This window comes from Lissotriton helveticus, chromosome 9 (genome assembly GCF_964261635.1).
Source record: "Lissotriton helveticus chromosome 9, aLisHel1.1, whole genome shotgun sequence".
Classification (NCBI taxonomy): Eukaryota; Metazoa; Chordata; class Amphibia; order Caudata; family Salamandridae; genus Lissotriton; species Lissotriton helveticus.
In genome coordinates, this window is record NC_136070.1 from 1076658529 (window position 1) to 1076684925 (window position 26397).

The following is a 26397-nucleotide window of genomic DNA, read 5'->3' on the forward strand; positions in this document are numbered from 1 at the left end:
TATGTGTTTTGTTTATGTGTATATGTGCAGAAAAAAGACCTAATAAAAAAAAATATATAAAAATAGCAGAAGGATAGAGGAGGACAAAGGTTTGTAATTATATAGCGCTTGTTGACGCACGCTATTCAGGAAGCCTACAAAGGATATGGGGTGAATTAATATGGTGAAATATGAAGTAATTTCAGTGGTGGATATAAGTCAGTTACTTAGAGTGAGAAGGATAGCGGAGGGATAAAAGTGGAAGAAAGATTTGCATTCATATAGCACTTGTTACCCCTGATGGGTGTTGAAGCGCTTTTCTGGCGAGTAGCACGCCACTCCGGAACCCATAAAGGATTACTGTTGAAAACTAGTATAGTAAAAAATATGAAGTAATTTGAGTAGTGGATACGTTAGTCAGTTATTTGGGTAGTATATTCGTATAGTTTAATATGAAATTCGAGAAGTGAACATGTTAGTGTTAATTTCAATTGAAAAGGATAGTGGAGGGATAAAAGAGTGAAGGATTTTTTTTCCTTTTTTTTTTTAAAGTCTTACCAGTAGGAGGAGGCTATTGAATGAGTGAAACTGAGTTTTGGAGGGGAGCAGTCAGAGGGAAGAGTTTAGAAAGGTTTGTTTTAGGGGATCGTTATAGTAAAATAGGTGTCAGAGGATGCAAGGAGGGGTAGAGTAGGAGAGAGTCTAGAAAGGGTTATTTTGGCAATCATAGTAGTGGTATGGGATAAATGAGAGAGTGGATGTAAAGGATATATTGATAGATGTATAGGATGAGAGATAGGGTAGTGCATTGGAAGGAGTAGTAGAAGAAGTTTGAGATGAGTCAGAAGGTTGGGCTAGAAGATATATTGAGCGAAGTATAGGCTGAGAAATAGGGAAGTGCATTGGAAATGCTAAATTAGAAGAAAGTGATCAATATATAGATCCATAATTACATTGAAAGTATATAGATACATAAAGGAGGTAAGTATATGTAGAATAAATATATTGATAGAGGCACAGGATGAGAAAAAGGGTAGTGCATTGGATATGCTTTTTCAGGAGAAAAGTAACAGACACACAGATGTAAGTACATGGAAGGTACATAGATGCACAATGGAAGTATGTACATGTAGACCAAAGATGATTTTTATTTATTATTATTTCTCTCAACATAATTATTTTACATGTTTATGCAAAGTAATACACAAAGATAAGTACATATCTATAGTGAAAACAAATGCTTGTATACAGAGGGATATGCTGTAAAAATGTTTTGCGTAGGGTGCTTATGTGGGGAAGAGCCAAATCTTGAGTAGTTTTCTTAAGATAAGGTGGTTGTCGGTGGACTTTATGCTGGGGGGTAAGGAGTTCCATAGTTTGGCTGCTTGAACAGAGAAGGGTGTTCCACTAAAGGTTTTTTTCTTGTATGGTGGGATTTTGAAGCGAGATGCTCCTTTAGAGCCGAGGTTCCTTTGTTGAATGTGTTTGGTGATTTTATTCCTGATGTAGAGTGGTCCCATTCCATGTATTGCTTTGTGGGTGATACAAAGCAGCTTGAACGTGGATCTTCTGGCAACCGGTAACCAATGCAGGGCTTTCAAGGCAAGGGAGATGTGGTCTCGCGGTTTGATATGCAAGAGTAGTCTGGCAGCCGAGTTCTGAATCAGTTGTAGTCTTTTCATGGTCGTTAAAGGTGATCCGTGGTAGAGGCTATTGGCGTAGTCGAGTTTGGACAGAACAAAGGAGATGGTAGTTGGACCTTGTGTGGAAATCCCAAACGAGGGAAAACTTGTCGCAGCGTTTTTATAGTAGCAAAGCTTGATCTTGCTAGTTTATCCACTTGGGCATTCATCAACAGCTCGAGGTCCATGGTCATTCCTAGGTTTCTTACTTCCTTCAATACTTTAGGCATTGATCCCAGTTCATCAGGCCATGCGGCAAGCGTGTTGTAATGTTTGCAATCGCCACACGTGAGTATTTCAGTTTTTGAAGCATTCAATTGGAGATGGCTCCAGGTCATCCACGGCTCGGAGACAGCTGAAAATTGGTGATTTTCCAATGTCTTTGGGGCATTCCAGTCGAAGGAGTATTTGCGTGTCATAGTTATAGCATGTGAGGTGAAATTTATTGATCAGTACTGGTAATGACTTTATGTAACTGTTGAAAAAGCACAGGCGAGATGATAGAACCTTGAGGGACTCCTGCTATTGTGGAGTACAGTTTGGACGAGAAAGGTGGGGTATGGATGACATTAGTTCTATTTCGAAGGTAGGACGCGATCCAGTCTAGAGCAGTTCCCTCTATGCGGCTTCATAGAGTCTTTGTTTCAGAGTGTCATGGTCAACCGCGTCAAAGGCAGCTGAGAGGTCCAAGAGGAGTAGCACAGCAACCCCGTTGCGGTAAACTGTATTCTTTAGGTCATTCCAGATGGCAAGGAGGGCAGATTCTTTGCCTCTTCCCGGACGGAATCCTGTTTGGAAGTCTGAAAGTATGTCATTCTCTTCAATGAATTGTGACATCTGGGCGAACGCTGCTCTTTTTATCAGTTTGTCCAGGAACGGTCCATTTGTAATGAGTCTGTAGTTGTCAGGGTTCAGCGGGTCCAAGTTTGTTTTCTTCACTAAAGGGTGTATGTATGACTGAGTTCTTCTGGAAATATTCCAGCAGTTAAGGAATAGTTGATTAATTCTTCTTACTGGAGTGGCAGCAGAGGTTGTTAAAAGAATTGTCTTGAAAATTTGTGGCATACAGCGGTCAGAAGGGCTGCCGGCAAGCCTGCTTGCTTTGACCAGGTCCATAAATTCATCGTGTGAGATGTGTTGGAAGGAACAGAGAGGCTTGATTAGAGCATTCTTGGAATGTTTTGTACAAGGGTTAGTGCTGGTGCTTTGTTTCTGTTTTAAGTACGGTCCAACGTGTCTGCTTTGTCCGTGTAAGGATTTGCCAGTTTGTCTGTGATATCTTGAGTAACAGGATGAGTTCCTTCTAGGCAATTTGGTCTGCGAAATTCATTGAGTATTTTATAGAATTCTTTATTTGCACATTTAGCGTTTTGAATTCTGTCTGAATAGTACCTTTTCTGATAGCCGACTTGTATAATCTGTTAATTTTCTGTAGGTGAAATTTGTCTGGTTTGGCGTTTGTTTTGAGCCAGGTACATTGCAGCTTTCTCATTTGTTGTTTTAGGTCTTATTTTCATGTGTCTCCAAAACGCTTTTTCTCTTTTGTTCTGTTGTGTGGTTTTGAGAGGTATCAGGATGTCAAAAGCTTCCTGTAGCCACTATCATAGATTTGGAACAGAATTTATGGTTTCCAGATTTGTACTGGATGTTAGTTGTGTTTCTAAGTGTTCCAAATTGAGTTTGTTGTACGGCCGATAGGTGGATGGATGTAAGGTAGTTTTAGGCGAGTCGCTTAGCGTGGTTTTATGTTGGAAGGCAAGCAAGTGGTAGTCTGACCATGTGACTGGAGTTCTAGTTTGAAAGGTAACTAGTTCAGTATTAGTAAAAATCACATCTAGGATATGTCCAGCGGTGTGTGTCGGATTGTGGACAATCTGATGCAGGTTCAATGAGTCTAGGCCGGTGATTATTGTTTTTTGGATGGGTCATATTGGGATTATCAAACCAAATGTTAAGGTCACCCAGAATGCATAGGTTGGAGTGTATTGTTATCAGGATTAAAACTGTCTAGAAGTACGTCTGGGAATGTTGCCTTGCTAGGTGGAGGTCTGTAAAGGAGCAGGAAGTTACAGGAGGAAGACTGTAGGATTGCATCTGGTTAGAAGAGCCTCACAATTCTTTATGGAGATGCTGTCAATTTTAGTGATATGTATTGTTTGCCTGAATACAACAGCTAGACCACCTCCTTTTTTGGCTATACGATTTTGTGTGATTGTTTGATAGCCTAGAGGAATGGTTTCATGCAGGACTGGAGCCATATCTTCTCCCAACCATGATTCGGTTATGAAAAGTATGTCTGGTTTTGCATCTGTGAGAAGGTCGTAAATGTGATGCTTGTTTTTAGAGCATTTATTAGTAGACAGTTTAGTGAGTGGCCTTTGGTGATAGTGGGACTTTGTTTGGTAGAAGAGTGATCAGTATTGTGTGGGTTTGTAACAGATGTGTTTTTAGTGCTGGTATTAGCTGTATTAGGATAGCAATCGTGTAGCTGTTCTGTATCGTGGTCCTCATCCAGCATGCTAAGAAGGCATTTTGATGGGTCTGCGTGTGTGTGTTGGAGATGGTGTTTGAGAGTGAGTTGGAGTGCTGTGTTGCTTTTGTGGTGTAACATTGTTGGAAAGTAGACATGGGGAAGCAAAGTTGTGAGGTGTGGCATATTGCTTATTTTTTTGCGTGTGTTTAAGACGGAAGGTGTATGAGTCAGGGGAGGTGGTGCAGCATGTGGGTCATGTAGTAATGTTCTAAATTGTCCAATGGATGAGAGGTGGTTAGAAGAGAGATGCTATATTGCTGTATCTGTGTTAGGTGTGGTGGATGAGTGAAAGCTTGGCATTGGAGTTTGTTCCTTTGTGTGGTTTGAAAGGTGGGTATATAATTGTATTTTGTGATGGTAAGTATTATGAGGTGTTGTGCTTTGAAGATCTTGATGTGCTGGTGTATGTGATATGTTTTGCTTTTGAGGAGTAGTGAAAAAGGGTGCGTATGTATATGTTTCATGCAATGGATTTGGTTGTGTAGTATTGTTTGTGAGGAGGTTGTGGCGTAGAGGGGGTGGTGATGTGTTTATGAGTAGAGTGCATGTTGTGAGTAGGAGGGAATGAAGTAGAGGTGAGAGTGTTTATCTTAGACTGGTTTGTTGCAAGAGTTACAAAGTGTGGTGGTGTGAAGTGTGTGTTGTGCGTTAGTGTTATGGTAGAAGGGAGAGGAGGGTGTTTGTTGGACAACTGATGGAAGGATGATTATATGTTTGTTAGTGATAAAAGGTGGTCTGTTAGGTGTATTTACAGCAGGGAGAGTGTCTGAATGGGATGTAGTTAAGTATGGTGTTTATTGGCGTTGTGTTAGTGATGAGTCTAATGGTTAGTGGTATAGGATAGAGTTGTGTACTGTTTGTCGGTGATGGTGGATATGTGTGGTAGTTGGGATAGTAGGGTGTGTAGATGTGGTTTGGTTGAGTTTGTAGTGCATGCTGGTGCATAAATCTGTGCAGTGTTGTGCGTGGTGTACATTTGGTGTGAGTGTGTTGCTCTGTTTGTGGATGTGGATGGTGTAGGCTGGGTGTTGCTAATTGAGAAAAAGGGCAGCATTTCTGGCCCTAGTCCCAAACAGGCAACGGCCCTTGTCCTCTGCCCTTAACAGGCTCAAACAGGCAACTGCCCTTGTCCTCTATGCCCTTAGCCTTGTTGCCCGGGCTGAGTCGCCCCAACCCTGGCCTGAGTCGCCCCTACCCTGGCCTTTTATAGCCCTAGTAATTAGGTGACTCCTTCAGCCAATGGGAACCCTAGCCCTAACGCTATCCAATCACACTAGCCCTAAAACCTAGAACCAATAGGAGACCAGGACCCTACAGCCAATCTTAGCCCTAGCCCAAGCACCCAATCAGTTCAAAAACCCTGATCTCTACGTCCAATAAAGGCCCTAGCCCTACCAGTAGTCCCACACCTAGTCCAGCAACCAATCACCCCAGAAGCCCTAATCACTACTTCCAATTAAAGGTCTAACCCTAGCCCTAGTCCCACCCTACTCCCAACAACCAATAACATAGGAAGCCCTAGTCCCTACTTCCAATAGAAATCCTAACCCTACACTTATTGAATCACAGACCCAGAAACCAATCAGAACCCTCAAATACCCAAACAACGAGGACATTAACCCTAATCCAATAGAAACACCAGATACAACCATCAATCAGTGTAGACATATACCAACCACTAGCAGACCATATAAGGTCCCAGCGACCTCAGACAAGGTTTGCTGGCCAGGGAGTTGGAAGCTGCTTCTCCTGTTCAGAATCTCCTAGGAGACAGACCGGCTGAATCCACACTTTGGACTTCAGCAGGTAAGGGCCTCACTAACTTGAAATCTAACAATGTTTGAATAAAACTTTACTGCCTCTGCTGGCCAAAAAACGAAGTGCACAGGCCCTAGTAAACACAGTTCAAAGAGCTCACAAACACCCTCTGATGTAGAAAATCCCTGTTGCAGGGGGAGTCAGGGGGACTGGTTTCACTGGCTTGTGAACACAAAATGGTGGCTAGGAGTGAACTGTTTTAACATACAAGTCTTAGCACAGAGCAAAGGAGACATTTGGAGGGAAAACAGAATTGTCACCAAGGAATGAGGGGGACAAACTACAGGGGTTGGACTGCAAATCCCACAATTTAACACGCTAAATGGAAGCAATCATGGGCAGGGAAAACCACAAGTTTAAAACACAAAACAGGTGACAAAATATGCAACCACAGGCAGGCTAAAACTACAATTTTAAACTAACAACCACAGGCAAAGACAGTAAACACAGAAAGTGAAAATCGTTTTTTAAACAACTTTTGGTCTTGGGAAGAGACAGCACTAGTCTGTCTCCTTACCACTTCCTGGACTCTGCTCACTGCACTTGTGCACTGCTCGCTTGTGGAGTTTTCCGTACTCCGCAGAGCTCGCAGAGTTTTGTCCCTCGCTCCTGTTCATCAACGTCAAGTTGGCGAGTGAGGAAAATCCACCTCCGGCTCTCAACGTGGCGGTCAGATTTTTTATTGCGAGTAGTCGCGTATGCTCAAGAGCACTCGAGATGAGAAACCGTCCGTTAGCGTTGAAAAAGCTGCCCCTTGAGTAAAAATCTACTCGAGCGGCAGAAAGGAAGCAGCGCCCGCTTGCGCTGTGCATTGTGCCGTTCATGATCATTGCACAGTGCGGACAGCACCTGGCACTCAAAATCATCGCGAACGGCCTTTATCTAAAGAAACTCCGCCGCTTGCGGGGCTCTTTTAGCGGATTTTTTTTTTTGTAGGTCAAAGAAGAGTGCAGTTAATTACCCTGCAGCACCTGTGTTGTGGTAGTATTAGAGTTAGGAGAAATTCTCCTGTTTACACTGGTCCTGAAGAATTGCCGGTTGACGCATTAGGGGTTGTTGGCAAGAAACATGTTGACCACATGACAACAGACCCTGTAAGATAATCACATCTAGACAGGACCCACTTATTTTAATTAGGTTGGTACATCCCAAGAATAAAATTGTTCCTATAGGGCAGTACTTACCCTATTTTAACCCACAAACTCAGACTCGTACCAATACCTTGACCACTCACCCTCACGGCTGTCTCTTAAAAGAACTACGACAAAGAGCCCCTTCGCTGGAGCTTGTCAGGCATTGCAGCACCGGCCTGAGGAGGAGCACAGCCCACACGATGAAGCATGATATCCTTCGGGGTGTGTGAGGGCAATCCATAAGAGACATGTTTCAATCCTTTACCACCCCCCCTCCAACCATATGACCTGCAGTCTTCTTTGACCTACGCATTTATTAGGAGCGAAGTGCAGGACCTAAATAAAAGCTCCTGGTTCCTCCTTTGTTAAAAGGATTTTTTTTTTGCACTTTACAAGTCCAGGCTAAGTGGAATGTTTCGAGGGTTGTTGGTAAGCTCCAGGCAATAACCATGTTGGATAATTCCAATCACCCATTTGTTGGTTGTTATTGATTCCCAAATAGGGGGGAGAAAGTGTTTAAGTCTTCCTTACCTCTGCCCCTTGGACTGTCTCCCCTGTATCCTCCTCTGAAAAATCCTTTTGTAAAGGACGATTAAGAAGTGTTTTTGTAAGTGGAAGTGTTTTGGTCTGTCCCTGTGGATTTGGACCCTCTCTTGTAAAAAGAGCACCAAAAGGAACCTGTTAGAGGGAGACTGAAGCGCTCCCATGGATTTTGCTACATCTGTATTTTTCTCATATTTTTCAAGCGCTTGATCAAGATCAGGGCCAAAAAGATGTATTTTGTCGAAGGGTGGGTTTAGAATGGACTGCTGTACTCCGGTTTCAATCCAGACATGTCTCAGTAGTAGCATGCTAGTATTTATCCCTTTAAGCTGCAGTATCGATTGCATCAATAGCGCATCTAATGGATGTGTTGGAAATTAGTTTACCTTCCTGAACTAAATCCTGTGCTTTGCCCTTATGCTCATCTGGGAGAAACTGTAGAAGTTGTTCCATTTCGTTCAGGTTAGATTATCTTTTCCTCCCTAGACCTCATTCACAGGGTCTCAAGAGTAGTGATCCTGCCGCAGGGGTTGTCGGATTATTATCCAGTGGCCCTCACGCTACGTATTGGACCCCATAGATATCCATTTCGGTGGCCAATGTCGCCCTGACATTTGTGTAATTCATCATACAGACCCATGCTTCACCAATCAACCACGGAATACTTATTTAATGCCAACACAGCTTCCTCCAGTGTGGGTCTGTGGGAGACTGAAGCCTACACTACGGTAAGCAGACAGCTTTTGCGCTGGGAAACTGCGTTGCAGAACCAAAACAGTAGTGGCACTAAATGCACAGCAGCGGGTTCTCAAGACCAAGATTAGAGATGGAGGAAGGGCGCCGGCTCAATGCAGATTTCTCTTCTCACACCAACTGCAACAATTACTCCGAAACTAGGCTGGATGGTGTGGCGAGCAGCGAAGTGTAGGATATACCAATGGAGCGACAAATCGAGCAAAATGCTACATTGACGGTGTCAGGTGGCGCAGACGTCGGCCCCTGTATATTACGGGATGTTAGTGGCAGACTGCGATCCAACTCCTCTGAGGTTGCCCAGGCCTTCGCAGAATATGATGCAGCCTTATATGCTAGGTAAGAGGTCCTAACCCACGACCAGATAGTGGAGTTTATAAGCAACATGCCTCCAAAAATCGGTCTTAGATTTGGCGCATACGCAGCTTGACTAGCTGATCACTAAAGAGGAACTAGCTAGGGCGATAGAGTCTGTGCACTGGCCGTGCCCGGGACCTAATGGGCTCCCAGACAAGTTCCTAAAAGCACATATGCTTCATATCAACCAATAATATTAAATATAGAAGCTAAACTATCGGGCAAGGTACTAGCCAATTGTCCTCTCCCGTATATCTTAGACCTCGTCCATCCAAATCAGGCTGCTTTCATGCCACAGTGATACACTTAATTTCAAAAAGGGGGTGGTGATGGACAGAGTATCTGAGTTAATCAGAACACTCCTACCCAGTCAACAGATCAGGGCTTGATCCATCACCGTTTTTTAGCTCACTGCACCATCCCAGTTCAGAACCTGGCTATATGCAAATTAGTCCGTCCCTGGCCCAGTGCATCATGGGAACAGGGCAGACCAAACTACCAAGCCAATTCTTCACTGGAAAGGAAACAAGCTTCCGGGGACCGGTTTCTGGCATTACAGCCGTCTTCGGCCCGGCTTGCTTGAATCCTGATGGTGCAGTGAGCAAGGGACTCATGTCTGAGCATACCCTTCCACACTTGTGGTGGCCAAAATAATTTCAAAAAGGGGTAGTGATGGACAGAGTATCTGAGTTAATCAGAACACTCCTACCCAGTCAACAGATCAGGGCTTGATCCATCACCGTTTTTTAGCTCACTGCACCATCCCAGTTCAGAACCTGGCTATATGCAAATTAGTCCGTCCCTGGCCCAGTGCATCATGGGAACAGGGCAGACCAAACTACCAAGCCAATTCTTCACTGGAAAGGAAACAAGCTTCCGGGGACCGGTTTCTGGCATTACAGCCGTCTTCGGCCCGGCTTGCTTGAATCCTGATGGTGCAGTGAGCAAGGGACTCATGTCTGAGCATACCCTTCCACACTTGTGGTGGCCAAAATAATTTCAAAAAGGGGGTGGTGATGGACAGAGTATCTGAGTTAATCAGAACACTCCTACCCAGTCAACAGATCAGGGCTTGATCCATCACCGTTTTTTAGCTCACTGCACCATCCCAGTTCAGAACCTGGCTATATGCAAATTAGTCTGTCCCTGGCCCAGTGCATCATGGGAACAGGGCAGACCAAACTACCAAGCCAATTCTTCAATGGAAAGGAAACAAGCTTCCGGGGACCGGTTTCTGGCATTACAGCAGTCTTCGGCCCAGCTTGCTTGAATCCTGATGGTGCAGTGAGCAAGGGACTCATGTCTGAGCATACCCTTCCACACTTGTGGTGGCCAAAATAATTTCAAAAAGGGGGTGGTGATGGACAGAGTATCTGAGTTAATCAGAACACTCCTACCCAGTCAACAGATCAGGGCTTGATCCATCACCGTTTTTTAGCTCACTGCACCATCCCAGTTCAGAACCTGGCTATATGCAAATTAGTCTGTCCCTGGCCCAGTGCATCATGGGAACAGGGCAGACCAAACTACCAAGCCAATTCTTCACTGGAAAGGAAACAAGCTTCCGGGGACCGGTTTCTGGCATTACAGCCGTCTTCGGCCCGGCTTGCTTGAATCCTGATGGTGCAGTGAGCACCTTTTCTGAATCATTTTGTCCACCATAAGCGTGGAAGGGTATACTCAGATGTGAGTCCCTTGCTCATTGCACCATCAGGATTCAAGCAAGCCGGGCCAACGACGGCTGAAATGCCAGAAACCGGTCCCCGGAAGCTTGTTTCCTTCCCAGTATAAGAATTGGCTTGGTAGTTTGGTTTGCCCTGTTCCCATCATGCACTGGGACAGGAACAGACTAATTTGCATGTAGCCAGGATCTGAGCTGGGATGGTGCAGTGAGCTAAAAAACGGTGATGGATCAAGCCCTGATCTTTGGACTGGGTAAGAGTGGTCTGCTTAATTCAGACACTCTGTTCATCACCACCCCCTTTTCTGATACACTCGCCATATCATCAGACTGGTTCATAATGCATCGGTGAAGGCACCAGAACTAGGATGGCCGGCGGCCATTTTACTAGCGGATATAGACTAAGAGCTTGATTCGATCAGCTGGGAGTATTTATTCATTCTCTTGCAGGCCCTCAATTTCGGTCTGAGGCTCCTGGCTTATATCCGCCTACTCTACAGATCTCTCTGCATCTGTGCGTGTGACTGGGGTGCTACCCGACCCATTCCCCATACCCCAGGGGCACTAGGTAGGACTGGCCGCTATCCCCCCCGCAGTTTTGCGCTTGCCGTAGAGCCATTGTCTGCACGGGTTAGGCATGAACCCCTCGTGTGCAGGTTTGAATGGTCCGCCAAGATATCGGATAGGATCACACTGTATGAGGATGATGTGCTGTTTTTTTCTCGCGGATCCAGTGCTCTCCGGTTCAGTGTTTGGGGAGACTTCAGGGTTGTAGATTAATCCTTCAAAATCGGTATGGCTAGCGGTGATCAAGGCAGGGGAGACATGGGCAGCTCAGTTGACTCAGGTGGTCAACTGCTTTCAGTCTTTAGGGGTTTATATTTCTGCAGACTAGACTATCTCCTGATCACATGATATTAATCATGCATTGCCACGTGTCCGGAAGGTGGCGAGAGCATGGTTTCCCTTACCTTTGCCACTATTAGGTCAGTTCGCCATATTCAAGATGGCGTCTGCCGCTATTATTGTATCAGCTCCAGAACTTCACATATGGCATTACACAGTAGTAGGGGAGGTCAGGTTCGAGCAGCTCTGGGCACTAGTGTTCAGTCTACTTTGTGGGGGGATAGCCGCAGCAGATGTGTATTCCTACTAAGCCGCCTCTCACCTACTTAACATCAACGAATGGTGGTACAGTGAACAGACTGACCCCAGCATACGCTGTAGAGAGATGGACAATGGGCAGTCAAGTCGGTGCTGGACTTCCTTTAGTCCTGCGGGCATAGAACATTTACCCCAGCGGCAGTGCAGTCATTCAATTATGGCGACAGATTGTTTGGCAGTTGAGCTGGTGGGGAGGCTGACCTGGGAGACCCTGCATTGGCACGGAATATTTACAACCCAAGTGGCGGCTCTGCCTGGGTTTCGAGCATGGGACCTCATTGCTTGTCCACACCGAGTGATGTTATGAGAGGGACAGTGCTCAAATCCTTCCAGCAATTGCAGGAGGAGATTCAGCTCCACCATAGCCAATTCTACAAGTATCTACAATTCCGCCACGTTCTAACCCCTCATATATGGTGCATGACAGACTTGCCGAAGTTCAACCCGTTAGAAGGCAGACTGTTGATGGGGGATCTGGGCGCTCATAAGATCAGACAAATATATCAAACCTGGAATGCACCCAGCCACACCACTCTGGGAGCACTACGGACTGCCTGGAAGGTAGACATTGAAGACTTGAATGACAATGATAGGGACATTTCAAGGTCTCGCCAGGGCCTCAATCCAAACTCATCGCGCCACTGCCTGATCCAATTTAAATATCTACACCAAGCCTACTAGGAACCGCCTTTGGTGGATGGGGGCGATATTCTCTCCCCTATGCCTCCACTGTGAAGTGGAGGGGGACCTTCCTCCCCACGGTGTGGAGCTGTACCACGCTGCAGGCTTTTTGGCTCAGGGTGACTTGTCTGGCCCAGGTGTTATCATGGAAGATCCCGCTCAAAGCTAAGTTGGTCCTCCTGCATAGGACAGAGGAGATAGGTGGCAACAGAAACAAACACCTTCTGTTTTGGGGCTGACATTAGCTAAGCGGGACATTGCGCAGAATTAGAAAACAGACACTCCGCCCTCCGTGGGTGGGTGGATTGAAGGGGGCCATGGACAGATGCATGGGGATGGAAATAACAGTCTTCCAGGCAAGGGGCTGTACCCAGAAGCATAACAAAATCTGGAAGTGATGAGCGGACTATCTGGGTATTGAATTGCCTTCGGTATAGCCTACCAAAACCCTATAGAGATGGATGTGCGGTCATATAGGTCTTCGACACAACAATATCCCATATATATCCAATCACACAAATGCGGTGGACCTTTGCATTGTAGGGACTTCGGGGAGTAGTATTCGATCAGTGACTTGTTTTTGAAGTTATGTAGCATTGGTATCATTCAGAACTGATGCAATGATAGGCTTTACATGTGAAGGCCTTTCAGGCCTTGATTTACTGCCAATCAAAATAGCAATCAAATTTGTTATTCAGAAAAAAGAAAAAACATAAAATCTGGGAGGAATGGGCGGACCACAGAACACCCCAGCCATGGCTTATGACTAGAGAACGACTCCCCTTCAGCAGTGGCGTTGCCTGAACCTGGGACACAGAGCACGCAGGACTCGTTCTGTAATTGAACTTTTAATGACGTCTTTGTGTTTGTTGCTAAATGGTGTTCTTTGTTTGAAGGAGCAATGTTCATCAGTGCCATCTTATTGCACATTGTGCCCAATGTGGGTGTTTCGTACGTGCACACAAATCAAACTCCCACAATGTACTAATATTGTACGCAAAAACATCTCGCTCTCTTGATGAGTATTTCTAGTAAACACAGAAAATATGTTTTAATCTAGTACTGTTGCACAGCATTAATTTTGTCAAGCATTTCAATGAAAAAAAACGAGTAATGTTTGTTTTGAGTAGTAACTACTCATGCCAATCCTGTAGGGAAAAAAATTAACTAAATAAGGTAACTATCTACAACTTACTCCAAACGTATGCAGGACAGCCCCCTTAAATGCATCAATCAGTCGAAGAAACCCTCCATTTGTAGAAATAAGGATAAGCTTGCCATCATTGCTGAACTTCAGCCCAGTCCACTCAGAGGTACGCTCATATGGCATTTTAAAGGTTGCAAATGGACCCTGCACAAAACAAAAATAAGATTATGGAAAGGAGACACAAGGGATTCTTAAAATCAAAATATAAGATTTAAAGTATACACTGGTTTGAATAGCAATCTTAAACAACCAGTTCTGCTAAAAGCAAGATTGTGCAAGCAACTCAAATGAGAAAACATTGGCACAGCTAACAGTTCTCGCCATGGGTACCTTTGAATATGCCAATCCCTTTTGGCGATTATGTACACCATTGGCAGAAAGCATTTCTTGCCAATGCTTTGCAGCATGGCAACAAGGGTAGGGGGATTTTTTCAAGTGAAATGGTGTGGCGGATTATGGAGAAACCGATCAATTACACCTTTTCAGAAATAATAAATATCCCTGTATGTTGCAAAATGAAGCAGTGATTGGTCAACCTATTAAAGAAGCTTCTGGCTACCCACAGCATCTGAAAGCAAATCGCTCACCTCTACTTATGAAAAAGTACTTTTTGTCCATTGGCTCTTAAAGTCATAAGGATCCCTCAAGATTCATGTCATGAAAAGAGCGTAGGTAAGACGGGAGGAAGAAACTTGCATTTAAATGTGAACAAGCCAATAAATTAACATTGAGAGCCTAGCCAGAGCAAAGTGTGAAAAAGTGCTACCTTTTTTGCATTGGTATGCCCCCACTTTTTTCTGACTGCTGATGTGCTTTGACCGAGTGTGCCCTGGGCTCCTGCCAACCAGGTAACCAGGGCCTGTGTTCCTTCCCTAAAACTGTGTTACAACTAAAACCCACTTGACATCCCTGGCCACCTGTCAGCCCCCAGTAAATGGTACCCTAGGTACACAGGGCGTGGTGACCATAGAAGACCCCTGAGGGCTGCAGTACTTATTGTGCCACTCTCAGGGGCCCTGTACCCTGACACCCACACACTGCCTTTGCAGGCTGAGTGTCGAAGTACAGAACCAAACAGAGTCGACATGGCACACATCCCTGTGTGCCATGCCCACAGAACCCACTGCCCTTGGATACTTCAGTCACCCCTCTAGCTGGGTGCCCTATGCCAGAGGTGTGGGCACAGGTGCATGAGCCCTGTGCCTCTACAGTACCCAGGGCCATTCCTGGGCACTGTAAGTGCAGAGATGCCATTAAGAGTATATGGTGCTGGGAGTTTGTCATTACGAACTCCACAGCACCATAATGACTACACTGAAGACTGACAAGTTTAGTGCCAAACTTCTCAGCACATTAAACCCGCACTTATGCCAGTGTGGGATTTAATGTAAAATGCACCAGAGGGCATTTTAGAGATGCCCCCTGAAAACCTAGCCTACAATCCACGTCTGGGCTGAGTGGCTGCAGAGGCTGCCACACAGCAGACATGTTTCTGGACCCCTGGGTGGAAAGCCCCCCGCTCTCCTGGGCCTGCAACAATGCACATCCTGGGCGAGGTGCTAGGTTTCCTCCCGCAGGATGGGCAGGGGGAAGCTTCAAAGGCCTGCCGCCTCTGTCAGCTTCTCCAGACCATTTGCTGTACCCAGCAACTGGCCCCCACCAGTCCTGACCCCCCACTCTGGCGGGAAAAACTACGTCAGGAAGGGGGGGTGCCAGCCTGTGCCAACCCCACCCCTCAGGTGGGGGAGACTAGGTGAAGCACGACCCCGGGCTCCGGCCATCTTTAAGATGGGGAGCCCTGCCCAATTACAGCTAGGCTCCTGCCCCCTCCCACAGGAGAGGAGCAGGCTAGGGGGTGTACCCATCCCAGGACAGGGACCTATTAGTCCCTGTCCTTGCCCTATCTGTAACACCACTAAATTCAGTATTTAGGGGGTCTCTGAACCTTCCTTCCTCAGATCCCGATAAGAAAAGAAGAAAGAAGATCAAGAAGAAGAAGACCCGCCGGTGCAGCTGCTAACAACAGGACGACAACTGACTTGGCCCCAGCCCTACCGGCCTGTCGATCTTGAAACCTGTTCCTGCCTAACCCCGGCGACTCCTGTGGACAGCAAACTTGGGACACCCAGAGGACCTGCCTGCCTTGCCCCTCTTAAAGCCTGGGACTCCCATCAGCAGCAGCTCTGCTGCAACAACACCCCTGGTGCCAGCCAGGAAGCTACGGACCAACCCACTCTGCACCCATCGAGCCCGGCCCGTGCCAGAGTGATCCAGGACCACGAGGACGTCCCCCCGGCGACTGGAACCCGAAGTCCAGTCCCCAAAGACCCTCCTCGACGCCCCGATGACGCCTGCAGCCTCAGGACAGAGGACCCTTCCAACCGCAACCAGCAGGGGGTAAGATTTCCAGACCTCAAAAGACACCCCTGCTCCCGGCGCCCCACGGCCCCTTGTGCCCAACTCCTGGGTGCCTACCTATCCTCCAAGATCCCAACTTACCCCTCGAAGTGTTGGTCGCTCCAGAAGATCCTTAGTCCCCGAGCCTGCAGCCTTTGTTCCCTTTTCAAGTTCCTGATTAAACAACATTGAGCGCCCGACGGCTCAAAAGCACCCTGCACCCAGCCGCCCGAGTGCCCCTGGCAGTGCAACCTGTACCCTATCCTACTTCTCCAACTGCCCTGAGCAAGTGACCAGGAGCCCAGCTCCCACAGCCGCGTGGCCTGCTAGCCAGCAGCCACCAACCGGAGGCCCTCTTTCCCTCATCGGATAACATTGGGCTTAACTACCTCTGCACCCGGCCGCCCCTGTGCCGCTGGGGGTGAACCAACTGTACTTAGAGACCAAACTTTCGTCAGGACCAATCAGAACAGCCTCACCCTATAGAACCTTCCTGAGAGAGCTCCGAGCCTCAGATTTTCGTAGCCGTTGTGCAAACCGCCACGATCTCTGTAAAAAGACTGAGCTTTCCCAGGGGAGGAGGGTGGGCGCATGGGAATCTATTAAAGTTACCAATACTGGGGAACCAAAGTTACAGGTAAGTAACTTGTTTTCTTACCCCAGTATTGGAACTTTCATAGATTCCCATGCTTTGTATCAGAATAGCTAGCAGTAAATCACCAAAGCACATTTGGTCATATATAAACATATAGAGCATCACAAACAAAATGTGCAATACAGGAAGGAGGGATTGTAGGGAAAGCTCACCTCTCACTGAAACCGATTCCTGAGTCCTGCTTGACCAACAGCAGCGTTGTCTTGTCCTGTAGACTCCAGGCAGTAGTGCTTCGGGAAGGTACGAGTACTGCTCCACGTTGCTGCCCTGCATATGTCCTTGATCATGACTCCTGAAAAAAAGAGCCACCGATGATGCCACTGCTCTTGTGGAATGCGCACAAACCTTTCTGCCCAGAGGTTTGCCTGCTTCCTGATGGCAGAATTGAATCGCATTGGAGATCCAGCGGGAAATGCTTGTCTTTGTTAAAGCACATCCCTTCCGTGGCGCGCTATAGGCGACAAACTGTGATGACTTTCTAAAGGACTTTGTGCGCTCCAAATAGAATTTCAAGCATCTTTGAACATCCAAAGAATGCAATGTTCGTTCCGCCGGAGTCGAAGGCCGCAGCAAAAAATGATTTTAGAATCAAGGGTTCATTCAGATGGAACTCGGACGGAACCTTCGGGATGAACTTTGGATTAGTTCGAAGGACAAGAACATCTCTTTTGAATTGAAGGAAAGGTTCCACTATGGACAGCGCCTGAAGCTCACTAACCCTCCTAGTCGATGTTAGGGCTAAGAGAAGGGCTAGCTTCCAAGAAAGGAATTTCAAGTCCGCCTTGTGAATAGGCTCAAACGGAGCTGTCATTAGTTGAGCCAACACCAGGTTCAGCTGCCAAATTGGTGGAGGTGGACGAACTGGAGGATACATCCGAAAGAGGCCTTTCAAGAACTGTTTAATAATTCTGGAAGACCATAGAGAAGGACCTGATGAAGTTCGCCTGAACCTTGAGATGCTGCCAGATGCACCTTAACTGTAGAGTGAGCCAAACTAGACTTAGCCAATGATAGTATATATGGCAAAACTTGATGAGGAAGAGACTTGTAAGGATGGAGACGGTTTCTCTGACACCGCAGGCAGAATCTCTTCCATTTTGCTTTGTACGTCTTATTAGTACTTGGCGCTCAAGCCTGGGACAAAACCTCTCTACATTCCTTGGTGAGATTCAGATGTCGGAATTCTCTGTATTCAGGAGCCACACTGTTAAATGCAGCGACCCCGGATCTGGATGGAGCACCTGACCTTGATCTCTTGATAACAGAGTCTGAACTAGTTGCAGGCGAATTGGACGATCCTGAGACAGTAGAAGAAGTTCTGTGTACCAGAACAGTCGGGGCCACGCTGGCGCAATGAGAATCATCCTGCATGGCTCCGCCTTGAGTTTCCGGAGCACTCGTGGAATGAGGGGAATTAGTAGAAAAGAGTAAAAGAATGCGCCGAACCAAGACATGGAAAGCACATTCCCCAAGGATCCCTGATGGTGTTCCTTGCTTGCGTAGAACCGGCATTTGGCGTTCTCCGGAGACGCAAAGAGGTCTATGGTCGGTCTTCCCCAGACTGAGAACCCTTTCTCCAGAACGGCCTGGTTCAATTCCCATTTGTGATTCGCCTGTTTCCGGCGACTTAGTGCATCTGCTGTAACATTGAGAGTGCCTGACAGGTGTTCCGCTTGTAGAGTGACTTTGTGAAGAATAGCCCAATCCCAAAGTCCTTGGGCTTCCTTGGACAGAGTTTGAGATCTCGTCCCCCCTTGCTTGTTGATATAGTGCATGGCCGTCATATTGTCCGTCCGGACCAGCACTGTGCGATTTCTTACTCTCGGGTGGAAAGCTTGCAAAGCTAACCGAACGGCTGTCAGTTCCAAAAAATTGATGTGGCACTGGCGCTGTTCTGGACTCCAGTGTCCACTGATTTGAAGTTCTTCGAGAACCGCTCCCCAGCCTTCTAATGAGGCATCCGTTGTTAGGACCATAGGAGATGGTGGAAGTCTGAATGTTATCCCCTCGGCGATGTTCTTTCACCAACCACCACTCGCATGCCTTTTCCATCTGCGGTGTAACCAAAATGTTGTCGTTGAACGAGCCCTCTGCCTGGCACCATTGTCTAGTTTTTTATTTTTTTTATTTTTGTAGAGTTTTATATAGCGCGAACTAGACCCGAACCGAATCAGGTATCAGAGCGCTTTACATAGCACAAGTTACGTTTTACATGAGGACACACACTTTCATTTTTAGGCACGGGGAGATTAAGTGATTTGCCCAGAATCACAGGAGGTTTTGGCGTCGTTACCGAGACTCGAACCCAGATCCCCAGGTCAGAGGTCGAGCGCTTTAGCCGTTAGGCTAACTCCTCTCCTCTTGCAGAGGACGCATTCGCAGTCTGAAATGCGGTACTAATGGTATGCAGGATGAAATCAATCCAAGCAGGGACTTGTAGCACCGAACTGAAAGGGATTTCTTTTTCTGCACCTGGCGGGTTGAGAGCATCAGTTTTTGCCGACGTTCTTCTGAAGGACGAGCTTTGCACTGTTCCGTGTCTAAAACGGCCCCTAGGAATCTTGCGGACCTGGAAGGTCGAAGAACTGACTTCTTCTCGTTGAGATGAAGGCCCAGGTGATTGAACAAGTGGATGCAAGTTGAAATGGCTCTAGAAGCTTCCTGAAGGATGGAGCCTTGACTAGCCAGTCGTCCAAGTAGGGGAAAACCTCCAGGGATTGCTTTCTGAGGAAAGCCGCCACTGGTGCCAGCACCTTTGTGAAAATCCGTGGCGCCGATCGAAGGCCAAACGGAAGAACTCTGAATTGGAAATGGCTTTTGCCTACTGTGAAGCGTAGATATTGCCTGTGAGCTGGGTGGATCGGTACGTGGAAGTACACATCTTCTAAATCCAGAGAGGCCATATAGTCTCCCGGGTTCAGAAGACGAAGAATATCCTGGAGAGTGAAGACGAAGAATATCCTGGAGAGTGACCATCCTGAAAGACAGTTTGATGAGAAGTGTTGAACTCTCGGAGATCTAAAATGGGGCGCCAAGTATCTGCAGTCTTTCGAACCAGGAAGAACCTGGAATAAAAATCTCTGCCCCTCTGGGAGAGAGGTACCGGCTCTATTGCCCCCTTGGTGAAAAGCTGGTGGGCTTCGAGGCGTAGCAGACCCAGATGTCTTGATTGATTGGCGCCTGGAGCTCTGGTTGGAGGAAGATCTTGAAACTCCAACGTATATGGCCACTCTGAACAATATTCAGGACCCACTGGTCTGATGTTATTTTTTTTCCAGTTGTTCAGACAAAAAGATATCCTGCCCCCTACTGATGTAACTGTCAGGGGAGGAACAGTAGAAAGAGCCAGTAGGCCGCTATTGTCTCTTGGCATTGCCACGACCCTGGCGATTCTGACGCCCTCCTTGAGATTGGCGAGTGTAAGACGCCGATTGGCCTTGGCGTTGATTTGAATATTGAGTCTTGTAAGACTGAAGTCTGCATTGAATATCTTTGCTGGTTGCGGCCTCTATAAGCAGAGAAACCCCTGACTCTCGCTCCTTTGAATGGGACCTTTCGATAGTTCAATGATCCCAAGGACTTTGCCGTGTCAGTGTCCTTTTTGATATTTTGTAGGGCGTCATCACGTTTGCCGAACAGCATTTCACCATCAAATGGGAGGTCCAGGATCTTATTTTGGACCTCTTGACGAAACCAGGTAGCTCGCAACCAGCCCTGACGGCGCAATACCGCCGAACCGGCTAAAGCTCGAAAAGCAGTGGAAGCAATGTCCATCGCACAATCAATCACTTCCGAAGATGATCTCTCTCCCTCCAGCAGAACTCTCTTGGCCTCCTCCTTCGCTATGTCCAGCAGTTGTTCCACAAATGGCTCCAAGTCGCACCACATCTGGCGATCGTACCTGCCTAGAACGGCCAGAGCATTCGCTGCCCGGACAAGAAGGCTGGCCATGGAGGAAAATCTTTTACCCACGTTATCCAAGCGCCTCCCTTCCTTGTCTGGAGGTGTAGTCAGAAGCGTCGATGGGCTTTTGGATTTGCTCTGTGCTGCCTGCGAGATCACAGAATCGGGCTTAGGCTGTCCAAGAAGACACGCTGGACTGCCCTCCGGGACTTTATATTTCTTCTCCAGCCGGGGAAGAACAGGGATGACTGTGGCCGGGTTTTGCATGATCTTGATTCCTTCATCCCACACATGCTCAATTATGGGAATGGACCTAACTGACTTCCTGTATTCCTCCTTAGTCATAAAGGAAACAGTCCGACTGTTCCTTTTTAATTGGCAGTCCAAACCTCCTCGATGCTCTTTCCATGAGGTTATGAAACCCCCCCCCAATATCAGTTGGAGGAGACACCGCCGTGTCCCGTCCCACAACATCCGGATTTTGCAACCCACTTTCGTCGAGATCTAAGTTTGGGTCTTGCAAAGGATCAGTTAAAGGATTACCCTGATGATCGTCATCATCATCATCCCTTACATCCTCATTGATGTCTCTCCGAGGTTCAGGGTCTACTGGCCGTGAGACCACCACTGGTATGATAGCTGGTGGCGTCGGAGGTACCACCGGAGTAGGAGGTCATTCTGGCTGCACTGTAAACTGGTGGAAACCGGTTTCTGTAATCCTGCAGCATCAATTGTAGATCTGAAACTAGAGAAGCAGGCATGGCCACCATGTCTTGACCCATGCCCGAGGGATGCTGCTGTTGAGAAGCATAATGTTGTACCCCTGGGTCATCGTGATGTTCATAGTATTCTTCAGTGTCCGTCTCTTGACACTTGACAATGAAATCTGAAGGACTGTAGGCATCCCCATATTGGCCCCCGTCCTCCTCTTCCTCTGACTCATCATCCAGCAGCATTGTTGGAGGCAAGGATGTAACCCGTCTAGGAGATGTCATCTCTAGTGTTATTTGAAGTTTCTGTATTGGAAACTGCATTTCTTGAGTCGTCGACGAAGGAGCAATCGTCGATGGAGTCCTCGTCGACGGCCCACCGGACCTCGTTGGCAAAGTCATCATCGTCGACGAAGGAGCGATCGTCGACGGCCCACCGGACCTCGTTGGCAAAGTCATCATTGTCACCGAAGGAGCGATCGTCGACGGCCTCGTCGACGAACTCGTCACCAGCATACTCGCCGTCGACACTGATGTCGTTGTTGTAGTCTTCGTCGCCGAAGCAGCCGTCGACAGTACCTTCGATGACATCACTAACGACGACTAGGCAGAAACTAATGTCGACGAACATGAAGGTACCTTAAACGTCGTCGAAGTCAAAGGCGTTGTCGCCACCACCGTCGACGGTCCCGTCAACAGCGCCAATGGAGCACTTGAAGGTTTAGAAGAAGTAATCGTCGTCAACGTACCAGCCATTTTCGTCGTCGACGGACGCTGTTTTTTTATCAGATTTCGTCTCTGGAGTGACTACAGACGGTTTTTTGCTGTCTTTCTCCTTATGGGACTTCTGAGAAGTGACAGGAACTTCCTTGTTGTCCTTTTTGGCTGTGTCCATCTCAGCAGCCTGTCCCAGCCTCTCCTTTTCACCACGGTGAGGAGATTTAATGGGACTAACCATCTCAGACCTATTAGATCTTATGAGAGGTTTTAACAGGAGGCTCATTAGAAGTAGAGGGAGAAGACCTACCCCTCTTCTTGGATCTCCTGGAGGTCGAGACAGATAAAATCCTCCTCATCAGAAGAGAGCACCTCCTTCAGAGTCTTCATCTTCTGAAGCTAGGTCAACAGCCGGCCCTCTCTGTCTCGCAATGTCTTTGTAGAAAAAGTTCTACATATTTTGCAATCTGTGAATAAGCAGTAAATACAGCTGTCATGCTTATCCTCCACAAAAAGTCTTTTTTCCACAGGATGCACAGGACCTGAATAACTCCTTCACCTTGTCAGACATTGTTGATTGAAATAATAAGCTCAATAGAATGAAAAACTGAGCAGAGCTCAGTGGAGACTCCCTAGCACAACGTGCGGTAGAAAAATCTGAGGCTCTGAGCTCTCTCAGGAAGGTTCTATGGGGTGAGGCTGTTCTGATTGGTCCTGACGAAAGTTTGGTCTCTTTTACACAAAGAGGGTGATCGGATACAAAATGAGATGAGGCCTAGGTCTATTTTCTCTTTTGTTTCTATGGTTATGATATTTTTTCTATTTACCGAGGCTCACATTCCGACGACGGGGAATGATACAAAAGCATGGGAATCTATGAAAGTTCCAATACTGGGGTAATGTAAGCACTACCTTGGGAGTACTCTGTTGGCTTCATTAAAGTAATTGGGATTCAATGAAGGTAAACCCTGGGCATGTGCAGCAAATGTAAACCGAGCACAAACATGCCAATACAGCACATATAACAGAGCTCACACATGCCTGCATGCACCAATGCTGCAAATACAGCAGACCAGGGACAAGCTGTGTAACACATTCGAGTCATCGAAGCAAACATGAGCGTACACACAAAAACACTACCATTCACACATAAGCGCATGCAAATGCTGAAAATACAATGCTGCACATCTTGTCTTTGCCCCAGTCAAACATAGCCTGTTTACCATCGCTTTGGTTCTTTTTAACATGCCACAAGTGTCTGTTTTCAGAATTTTTTTCTTTATCTAAAAGCACTCAATGAGAATGCCTGTTTCCCCTGTTCCTGTGTTTTTTCCACATTTGATTGATAATTAATGATAATCAAATGCCATGCCGATCTTCTGTCCAACCTCCGTTTACACCCGTATCACCTGCATTAATTTTAATGTACAAAGGCGGGCTCCATGGATCTCTTTAAAGAAATAAGACATAAGAGAACAAGCCAAGGCTTTCTCTTTGGCAGCTTTAACGAGCTCTGTGGAGTCCGCCTTTTTACAGTTGGGCTTCTTGGCTTGTGCACCACTGCTGTACTCCTCTTCTACTGAACGGGAATCACTCCCATGCCAATTCCTTCTTAGAGAAAAAAATTACAGCGTTTAATTTATTGTACACTGAGATTAGATAAAAAATAAAACAATATCAGGTCTAACAAGAGATATTCGCTGACAATGTCATGGGCAGCAACCACGTTAATAAACATCTTTCTGTCTCCCCAGTCACACAAACACTAAACCAAGGCTGGAAATAATGTTCAGGGCAACCTATTGACACAGGGTGTCGAAGGTGCGTTGGATTTACTAGCATTATAACCACTCTACCCCGCTAGTAACACAACACATTAATAAGCTTTTCACATTATTTTTGTAAAGGTGTCAATAACTATTTATGGCGCGGTTATTGCCACGTCTAGGTTAGCGTGAGGCGCGCTGGTATTTCCCCTATGTTTATATTGCCTTGTGTTCGCTGGATCCGGGTGCGGGGAGGGGCCCGCTCAGAGCTCATATTCTTCTTTCAGTATTACACCAGCCTGTCTGAGTAAATCCACGTGTTAGTAGTGGAAGGATTTGACAGATCGGGGGCTCCATTCACCGCAGGCAGCTGTGCTGGGGAATCACGCCTACGGTGAGAGACATTACATATCAATGGACAACGAGCAAGAGGGAAAAATGCTTGCACATTGCCACAGAATACTCATTTTTTATTCATGAGAGCAACTTGAAAACAGATGACGAAGCCAAAGTGGTAGATATTCAGCCAAAACCATTGTTCCTGGATTATGCAGGTGGCACGCATTTTGTGCTGCAGCTGCAATAAGCTTCATTTTCCTAACGTGAGCGCGGCGCCCCTGGCTACTCATGACGGTGCACCGGGGTGCCGCGGAGCACAGTTTGGGATCCACTGCTATAGGGGGTTTAGAATTGTGTTGCATACTGCAACCCCTGTATCTATTGTGTTCACAAAGTTTATTGCCTCTTTGCAAAGTAATTACATGAGAGTACTCATATCGAGAAAAGAATATGTTTATACCTGTTGGTTCTAAAAATAAAACAATTATATCTGTTGATATAAAAACAATTGGCCTGGAGTTCAGTCCTTGAGTGTGTGTAACCTTTTGCTGACGGTGTGTACAACAAATGCTTTACACTGTCCTCTGATCCTGCCTTACTGCTCGACCAAGCTACCACTTTTGAGAGTAAGGTCAATCCTGACTTTAACCTCGTTCATACCTCTGGGGTTTGTGGACTATATACACACTGTACCTTATTCTGCTCGAGTATATATAGAGCCACTTTCTCACACCAAGCAAATCGCTACTCTGGCTACAAGGGCCTGTGAAAGAGCCGAGCCTTTGGACAATTTGGCATGCAAATCATACAGCCATGTAAAAATATGATAAGTGTCAAAAAATGTAAAAAGTGTACTACATTAGCATGCAAAGGCCTTTCACAGTAATACATCAGCTTGCATCATTGCATTGAGATTTATTTAAAGTGAGAGGTTTTTAAACAAACTTGAGAACCATTCTTGCCCCTGTGAGGACAATGGTATTAGTACACTGAGAAACAAGTCAGTTGTCATGTGTACCCTATATGTGGCCTCGATTCTTATTTTAATGGAGCAACATTATGGTCCATTAAAACAAACACAAGGGGTATTTGGTACAGCACACAGAGCTCACTTATTTGAGGGTGGTCTATGTAATGTACAAAAAAGGGCGACCAAGTGAAATAAAGTATTTGTCTAGGACCATTAAACTTGGTCGAGGGAAGTAGAAAATGTGGACAGAGATCCAGTTCTACACTGTGCAATCTAGCCACAAGAAGAGTATTCTCTTTCTCACATCAAAGGTTAATGCTCTGTCCTTAATTCTTGGAATAAGATTAGAGCATGGGTGACTGGCAGAAAGCATATTCTATTTTTGGCAGTGTTACATAGCACAAACCTTGGCCAAACACATAAGAGCATTTCCTACCGGACACAGAATATGTTGCAAATCTAGTGGCCCTTCTTATAATCCAAGTGTCCTTTAAAGGAATTTTCATCCTAGAGATAAGTGAATAGCCCGGTTTACAACTGTGGGATCCCAGAGATCATGTTTGGGCACGCACAAACTAAAATTTAAGGGAATATCTGCAGATGAAACTGGCCACATTTCATTTATTTAGTAACATTAAGGGGAAAACATCAATAAAGACAATAGAATTACAACAAAAAAAACAAAAAAAAAAAACACAACAAAATTTTTTTCTTATACTTTAAGAAAACAGAAGAAACTAGAATGTGGCCTAACGGATAAGGCAGTCGACCTCAGAGCTGGGGAACCGGGTTAGAGTCTCGGCAGGGACGCTCAACATTCTGTGATTCTGGGCAAATCACTTAATCTTCTTGTGCCTAACAAAAAAACAATGTGTCCGTCTAATGAAACTGGTGCTCATGTAAAGCGATCTGATACCTCCGGGTCTAGTTCGCGCTATATAAAACTTCACACAAAAAAAGTATTGTAAGCCTGTTGCAGTGATTCTGTTCTGGAACAGAACTATGCTTGGACTCATAGAACATTAGTATGTAAGGACCGAGTCACCATATCACCTCAGTTTTTAGTCTGGTGGCTCAGTGGACTAATGCGTCCACTGCAGGATCCTGTGTTTGACCTCATGGTCACAGGTTCAAAACACAGCGGGTCCACTCAGCCTTTCATCCATCTGAGGTCGATAAAATGAGTATCATTGAGTTGGGCAACAATAAACATCTGGTATTCAGCGCAGATATACCTCCGGGTGAGCGTGCGCTTTACAAATACACAGGTTATGTTATCTAGGAGTAAGTCAACCCTCTTTGATCATGAAGCCTTTGTACAGATCACTGGCGTACCGGATCGTCTTTATTTAACTCACGCAGCAGTGTCTCACTATGTTAGGACGAAGTGGGCACCTCTATGTACTGAA

The 26397-nt window shown here is 46.3% G+C and overlaps 1 protein-coding gene across 2 annotated transcripts in view; it reads right to left on the reverse strand.

Moving 5' to 3' along the window:
* WDR82 (WD repeat domain 82) overlaps positions 1 to 26397 on the reverse strand; it is a 125825-nt gene that overhangs the window by 40291 nt on the left and 59137 nt on the right. For both annotated transcript variants that reach the window (XM_078661466.1, XM_078661467.1), the window contains exon 6: positions 13520 to 13675. In XM_078661466.1, coding sequence (XP_078517592.1) covers positions 13520 to 13675 — 156 coding nt within the window. The remainder of the gene's footprint in view (positions 1 to 13519; positions 13676 to 26397) is intronic.